Source organism: Citrus clementina, unplaced genomic scaffold (genome assembly GCF_000493195.1).
Source record: "Citrus clementina cultivar Clemenules unplaced genomic scaffold, Citrus_clementina_v1.0 scaffold_511, whole genome shotgun sequence".
NCBI lineage: Eukaryota > Viridiplantae > Streptophyta > Magnoliopsida > Sapindales > Rutaceae > Citrus > Citrus x clementina.
The window spans coordinates 1-8,123 of record NW_006262190.1 but is presented as its reverse complement, the minus strand read 5'-3'; the positions used below and the strand labels follow the sequence as shown (position 1 = coordinate 8,123).

Genomic DNA, 8,123 nt, shown 5'->3' with positions numbered 1-8,123 from the left:
AATACGTTTTCTGCTAAATTGGGTTTTCGAAATCGAGTACATTGCCCTCGAGACCCTTTGCTCCACTACACTAGTTAGAGTTGAGTTAAAGCTTAAAAGTAGTATGCAAAAGAAAAAGTGACAGGAGAGGCAAGTAATGTTTGGTATATAGCTTTAGCTTAGCTATGCTGCTTTCGTTTTTGTGCCCTAAATTACTGTGTAGCTGTCACTAACCACACTAGTGTATTTTAAAATGTACTGTGAGAGAACAATCATTAGATCATGATGCAATCAACCAAGACTCAACAGTTAACATGTAACATGAGGGAGCGAGAAAGTAAGGTGTGCGAGGACCAAATGCAGGTAGAGAGGCGTGTGGTTGTGATTCTGAGTTCTGACTCTGAATTTTCTAGAATGACGCTGTTTACTAGTTAGACAAGCAGGGCCAGTAAAGCAAATGATATTCATTTGTTTTGGACTTCTAATGGCAAGAGTTAGTCCTTCCTTGTTTCTAAATTTCCTGCCGACTATAATTTGAATTGCAAAATTCGGATGGGAAAAGAAGCTGCATCTGTGTTAAAGATATACTTTGATGAATTCCAAACTGGCTTTCGAAAAATGATTGAATTGCTTCATCTTACATACATAAAATTCTGTCCAGTAAACAGGGATCTTTTCAAAACTTTTTCCCCTTCAGGGTCTGGCCTGCTCAACATGCCATCATTCTCACTCATTCTCAATAATGATGTTTGATTACATGCTGTTACAAACAGCCCTCGTTTTAATTGGTGCTGTCCGGCCTTCAACAATCAACCAGACAGAATAAAAAGATCATCAAAAAGCAATCTAAATCACTCCAGTCAAGGTCATCTAAACAAGTAAGCAAAATTGTAAGGAACAGATTGAGCCAATTAGTCAATAGGTTTAGGGTGACCCCAACAATATCTACACTGGTCTGGGCTGTATTTGCTGCAAAGCCAAAAGAAAACAATGGGACGACAGTTCAACAACAAATCTTATCTGCCTAAAATTCCACATTTTTCCCTCTCTCTCTCTTCCTACTTGGATTTCCTAGAAGACTTGGACCTCTTCATTTTACTTGACTTGTCATCAATACTTGACCATGTATACCCAATTGGTATCGCAAAAGGATCCGACCATTGTTGGTGCCCCACTGATGACGATGATGAAGATGAAGAATTACGTTGTTGCTGCTGCTGCTTGCTTGCTGATTGGCTGCTGTTTCGCCTTAGCCAGGTCGACGCCATCATAGACGATGAGGAAGAGGATGATAGGAATGGTGAATAATGGGTGTCTGATTTTTGGTCGTCCTCTGATGAACCTTTAACAAAGTGTCTAGGACTTGAAAGCGGAGTGAAGAATTGCTCAGTTGATTGTAGCTCAACAAACTTTGTGAATGTCACTACAACTCTTACTGTGGGCACCACCGGAATTGCCACCTGATCCCCCATCCAATAAACAAAGCACAAACAGTCAATCAGACGGTTTCTCTTTCTTTAACACACGGATCAATTAACTATATTATGAACACCATTCAAATTCAAACACAAGGCAAAAGGAACGGAAAATATATACACATTTGTCACACACAGAAACACACCAAAAAAAATAAAAGAGAAAATCCCTGGTTTGAAGAAGCAGAATCACGAATAAACAAAAGAATCCTCGGATTTACTGGGTCCCCGCATCTCAAATCACACCGCACAAAGTCAAAAAAACAGGCCATCACAGCCTTCGACGTCACCATCATAAACGACAGTGGAATAGACCCCACAGAAAAAGCTTCGGTCGGACAGGGATTTGTCCGCGGTATACTTAAAAAATAGGATATTTATCTAAAAACACTCGCATATTACAAAATTTCTCGTATATGACTTTTTTAATATGCAATTACGAAATTACCTTAATAAAAAACTTAAATTAACCAAACTACCACAACCAATCGTGTAACAAAACTCCCAATTCTCTCTTAAGAGTAGCGTCTCTTTCAGCCTGTTCTTCTGAATTTCTCCTCCTCCATTTTATAAATCCCTACAATTTTATAACAATTCTTCTACACTCTCGCCAAAACGCAGCAAAACAAGTAAAACGACGCCGCTTCTGTGCAAACCAGTAGCTGCAATTCCCCCACTCTCCTCCAGCGTCTCCTCCACCATTTTACAAATCCCTGCCATTTTACAACAATTCTTCTACACTCTCGCCGAAACGCGGCAAAACAAGTAAACGAAAAATTGACTGTAACCCTTGTGCTTTGAAGGTAATTTATCAATTTAATATCTGTAGAAATGTTAGGTGGGACTAGGATTTTGTTTTCCATCCATGAGAAGTTGTATCTTCATCTTGAAAATGATTGTTCTGGCATACTCCAGAATTCAGGCATAGCTTTTCAATAGCTCAACTGTAAACAAATTTTTAACATTGCAGAATAGATATTTTACATTTTCCGTTAACTTCTAGACTAGGAGTTGTCTTGAAATTAGTTCATGAAGCTGTGATAAAGTCATTAAACAAATTCATTGTATTTTATTTGATTAATAATGTTAGATTAGGAAAGAGAAAAAGATGAGTAACTTGTGGTTTACAAATTTGTCACAAGGTAATGAGAACTATGGAAAAACTGGAAACCACTCCCCCCCCCCCCCAAAAAAGAAAGATTTATGAACTTTCTTCAGTTGATGCATTCTTAATTCTTTACTACTTGTATGATTTAACCGTATTTTATGAATGAATATCTATTGATTGCTTATGATATCTGAAGTTCTAACTGAAAGGATTGGAAAATGGAGGAAACAGTTTGTGCTAACTAACATAGTGGATTTTCAATTTCTAACTAAGACAAGGTAGAATTACTTTTAAAAGAAGGGGGGTGGAGATACTAATGTACTTCTAGAGACCAATCACGTTATGATTCTTATTTGTTAATATAGTTCGATATTTAAGTAAGGAAGTGACCTTTTGTTATTGTTAGATGGGTTTGTTATCAAATTGCGCATTGTTAATATGGTTCGATATTTAAGTAAGACATGGAGATAAATTCTGTATTTTTTTTTTTTTTGGCGTGTGAACATCTTTTAATACAACATGTTACTGCCAAAATGTGTTTCTATTACTAGTACTTTGAAACTGGGAAGTACAGAGATTTGTTATTCAAGTTGTCAAGACAAATTTCATATTCTTGATTGGGAACTATAATGCCTCCGTATAGTACCTGCAAATACTTCAATGCTGAAATCACATAAAATAGCAATAACTAAAGTTGATTCAGGAGCTGAACAGTTCACTGTTGATACATCTCGTCATTAAGTTTACATAATTACATTCATAAATTTCAAATGTGAATTTAGTACGCAAACTGAACAGTTCACTGTTGATACATCTCACCAATTAATTTGTTTATATTTTTTATTGATTTCGTTTAATTAATTGTATTCTACTATGTGTAGTCTATGGTTGTGATTTGCAGCTCAATTTCCTTTTTTTAGTTGTTATTATAATCTAGCCTCTAATGCAGTTGTGTAAAGAATTTATTTACCTAACTTTTACCCTGGAGTCGTGTAAAGAATTCTCCAATGCAGTTGTGTAAAGAATTCTTTACACGACTGTTGTTGTGTGATGAATACTTTACTCGACAATAGTCTGGTATGAACACTTTACTCCACTATATTCTCATAATTAGTTCTTTACTCGACTGTAGTTTGTAAAGAATTCTTCACTGGACATGCGTCGGGTATGAACACTTTATTTCTAATGTTACAAAGAATTTATGGTTTATATAGTGGATTGTAGATCAATGTATGTTTTACTCGACTGTAGTCGTGCAATGAATGATTTACTCGATTGGTATGTCGTGTAATTTTTATGATTGGTTTAAAATATATTATTATGCAACTTTTTAATCATTTTATCAATACAAATAACCCGAGATACTTTTTCTATCAATTGTGCATACGTTGTAGAACGGGGCACCATGATCACTCTTGCCTCCGTACCATTAAATCTATAATGGTCGTTTTACTCAATCCATTCACCACAAAACATAATAGGCACACGTACTGAAGTCATTTCCTGTAATAATACAACAGTTGATTATACAACAAATATAAAAATAAAATCAAACAAGATTTATAACGAAGTGTGGATATGTCTGCCTATTTACACGACTGACGTCGTGTAATTGATAGTTTACACGACAATAGTTGTGTAACTTGCTAAAATACATAACAATAGTTCTGTAAACAGTTAGATGATATATTTAATAAAATATAACTGTAATATTTGTACTAACAGAATGCTAGGTGTTATAACAACTATTATATCTTTCAAACTTGCACAATTGTTGTCGTATAAATTCATACATACATGACACAAGTCGTGTAAGTTGCAAAAATACATGACTCAGTAAATAATCAGAGGACATATTTTTTCTTAAAAAAATGTTGAGATCTCATAACAATTGGAACATTTTACATATATACACAATTATAGTATGTAAGTTTATACGTACACGCTAGTAGTCGTGTAACTTATTAACACACACGACTATAGTCCAGTAATAGTAAAAGTATATATATAGTGAAAAAAATATATTTTTTGAACCAATAAAATGATAAGGTGTCATAATAATTGAATTTTTTTTGCACATTGTTTGCACATTTTTACGACTATAGTCGTGTAAATACATACATACACGACTGCTGTTGTCTATGTCGGGTGTAGAAAAAAAATTTGACAACAACTTCAGGTTTTAACGAATGTAGTTATAAAATCCATCAAATAATAGTCATATGATGCAAATGTAATAAAAATATGAGTTGCTTTAGTGTTTATCACAAATCAAACAAAACCCTAAAAATAATATAATGTCAACAAATTGAATAGATAACCCAAAATTAAAAAAAAAAGTTTCAAATAGCTTATTCATGAGATGAATAATACACACAACTGCAAACAAAAATCTCAATGCATTAGCTATTTGTGAGTGATTTTGAGTGTGGTGTGAGTTTTTATTGTGTGGAGTTAAAAAGAGTGAGAAGTAAAGAGTGTTGTGAGTTGTGTGTGTTTTATATTTTTTTTTAGGGATATTTTAAACAATGTACCATATAAAATAATATATTAAAATAATTTTCAAACATAGGATATATTTAACTAAATATCATATTTTTAAGGCATATTTAATTAAAAACCCCTCGGTCAGAATCGGAAAGGGTCCGGACAGGTTAAGCATCAAAAGAACCAATAGAAGAACAAAGCAAAGCAAAACACTTTTTTAAACAATTTAATTTTTTTTCAAAATCCCGAAATTACCCCTTACCTTAACCGGAAATGTTCCCGGCGGGAACTTAGTAGTTAACAATTCCCTCAATCTTCTCACTGCCTTCACTTTATTCGCCAAGATATCAAGTAAAGGAATTAACTCCTCCGTCTTTAATGGAAACTGCTCCGTTAACCAAATCGACGGGCGTAAACTCTTCACAAACTCTTTCTCTTTCGTTGGGGGAGGCATATTATGTTTATGTTTATGAAGTTGCATGATTATGTTTGCATATAAACTGCTAACCATAATATCCCTTACATTTTAGGGTCTAATAACCAAATAGAGGGGTAAATGTTGGTATTGACATAATCATATACAAGCTACATCAGATCATACTAATCGAGTTTGTTCAAGTTTCTACCTCAAATAATTGATTAATTGAATACAAGTGGGCTTGATTTATTATAATTAATACCATAAGAAGTACTTATTCACGTGATTATGGTAATAGTTTATAGCCAAGTTGGGATGAGGGCAAACTTGTTGACTAAATTGATGTAGTTTAGAAAGGATAAGAGATTGTTTTCCGGGAAATGCTTGCAGCACTTCCATGTCCTTTCTACCAGTTAAAAGTAGCAACCAAATGAATCGTAGCCCATCAAAATACAAATATAATACTATATCCACCAAACAGAGGGGACATCGTTTGGTCCAATAACCTTATAATACTTGTTATTACCATGTGAATAATGAATCCCTGATACACACAATTATTATTGGTAGTAGTACAAGATTTACCCAGACTTTTTACCCTTATTATTCGAGTACTGCCCATTTCCCTCATTTTCCTCACATTTAATATTCATTAATCAAGATGTATCTATTCTGTTTATATTTCATGACCCTCGTTAATTTATTGATAAAAGAATGTCCACTCTATTCACCTTCGCTAATTCATTAATCGAGTGTAAAAACTCTCATATTAAACTAAAGGTCAATTGATTGATTTTTACCATCTTTAATTCCAAAATTTTAGCAAAATATAATTTAGATTTGACATTATTATTCATGGCTTGTCACCCCATGCTCATTATAATGATAACAAGTATAATTTGAAAATCAATTTTTAAAAGAAAAGAATATGCGTATGCTTCAAAAAAATAGAGAAGAAATTTTATTATTTTACAAATTTTTGCAATCATCATCGTACTTCAAATTTCATACCTATGAGATATACATAACTCAAACCTAAAGTTGCGAAAAAAAAGGAAAAAGTAAAATACACATTTCAATAACTGGCGTTAGGGTGGCTGCTACCGGTATGAGTCATAGAATCAGAAATAAAATTCTCAAATCAATGTGACTTCAATTATTACGTAACTTAACATCGTCCATAAAAATAGACGGCATGTAGAATAACAAAGGGAGATAAGCGAATCAAATAATGCCACGTAACAACCAACTTTACACACGCGTCCAGTTCAGTTTCCATTTCTGCCTTCCGACGCTATAAAAGTAAGAAGGGAGTCCTTTATGTTACATGTAATATAACATACACAGCCCACAATAACCACGTAAATTATAACATACACAACCCACAAGACCCATATAATTATGTGGTTATTGTGGGTTGTGTATGCAAAATCCAAGTAAGGAACAACCTCAAATGGCCCTCATTTCATTCCATTCCAATTAATAGTTGTCACTTATTTCCTCTCATCTCACAATTGAGTCATCGGAGTAATGTCGGGAACGGGCGATTCATCCGCCGTCAACGGCGGTGGTGGCGTGATTTTGCTGTTCGGTATCAGAGTGGTTGTGGATTCCATGAGAAAGAGTGTCAGTTTGAATAATTTGTCTCAGTATGAACAGCCTCAGGGCTACAGCAGTAACCGTAACAACAACAACAAGGATGACGTGGCGGCTGCTGGTTACGCCTCCGCTGATGATGCCGTTCACAACAACTCCTCCAGAGCTAGTCGCGAGCAGAAGCGAGGTTCGATTCAGATCTCTTTGATTTCTAACATCAACAATCATAAGATTTAAGATTTCATTATATTTTATTTAGTGGAAAAATAGAATAATTTGTCCTTTTTAATTTGTTTAGGGGTGCCGTGGACGGAGGATGAGCACAAGTTGTTTCTGTTGGGACTGCAGAAGGTGGGGAAAGGAGATTGGAGAAGGATTTCTAGAAACTTCGTCAAGACGAGGACGCCCACGCAGGTGGCCAGTCATGCGCGGAAATATTTTCTTCGCCGGAGCAATCTCAACCGCCGCCGCCGCCGATCTAGCCTCTTTGATATTACTACTGATTCGGTATCATTTCTTTCTTTCGTTTTTCTATATTTCTGTTGCTTTGAATCCTTTGATTTATTAAATCTCAATATTAGTCTCTACTTGAATCAAGTCGACGAAACTCTGTTCAATTTTATTTTTTTTTGGGGTAAAATTTTTAAATTTGTTTTAAAATATTAGTTGTAAGTCTGAAAGAATGAAGATGAAGTTGTTCTTTGGATCCTATAAAACAATTTATTTTATTAGGTGTTCGGTTGGTTGATTTTTTAGGAAATTATTTAGGATATAGAATTTTGGGTATGAATTATTTTTAGGTTTTGAAGTAGCACTCAAAAATCATGGGAAAACTGTTACTTGAAACCGAAACTTAATCCGATTTTCCTAAGATTTTTGATAGAGACTTGTATTTGGATTCTAAATCAAACAGGGTGTTTAGTTACTCAGGTCCTAAAAATTCATGAAAGCTCAAAATTTAAGCTTTTGTATCTTTGTTTTTCACTTTTCTTTTTGTCAGCAACCATGAAGAAGTTAATCTTTTTTTTTTTAAACCATATGCAGGTTGCAGCTACTCCAA

The 8,123-nt window shown here is 34.3% G+C and overlaps 2 protein-coding genes across 2 annotated transcripts; one reads left to right on the top strand and one right to left on the bottom strand.

The window, feature by feature from the left end:
* Positions 1 to 709: 709 nt before the first annotated feature.
* On the bottom strand, positions 710 to 5,503 carry LOC18040129 (ankyrin repeat domain-containing protein 13B). The gene is made up of 2 exons (XM_006431270.2): positions 5,312 to 5,503; positions 710 to 1,439 (listed from the first exon to the last, which is right to left on the bottom strand). The coding sequence occupies exons 1-2, from the start codon at positions 5,501 to 5,503 to the stop codon at positions 1,038 to 1,040; spliced, it is 594 nt and encodes a 197-aa protein (XP_006431333.2). The 3' UTR covers positions 710 to 1,037.
* Positions 5,504 to 6,795: 1,292 nt separating this feature from the next.
* LOC18040130 (transcription factor MYB1R1) lies at positions 6,796 to 8,119 on the top strand (the record flags this gene model as incomplete). Its single annotated transcript, XM_006431269.2, has 3 exons — positions 6,796 to 7,250; positions 7,362 to 7,570; positions 8,108 to 8,119. Coding segments are annotated over exons 1-3 (474 nt in total), but the record flags the coding sequence as incomplete, so codon positions are not given.
* Positions 8,120 to 8,123: the final 4 nt, after the last annotated feature.

Coding starts and splice junctions, on each gene's coding strand:
- LOC18040129 (XM_006431270.2), bottom strand. CDS start 5,503: ATGCCTCCCCCAACGAAAGAGAAAGAGTTTGTGAAGAGTTTACGCCCG. Junction 1,440..5,311: donor CGGGAACATTTCCGGTTAAG/GTAAGGGGTAAT, acceptor ATGGGGGATCAG/GTGGCAATTCCGGTGGTGCC.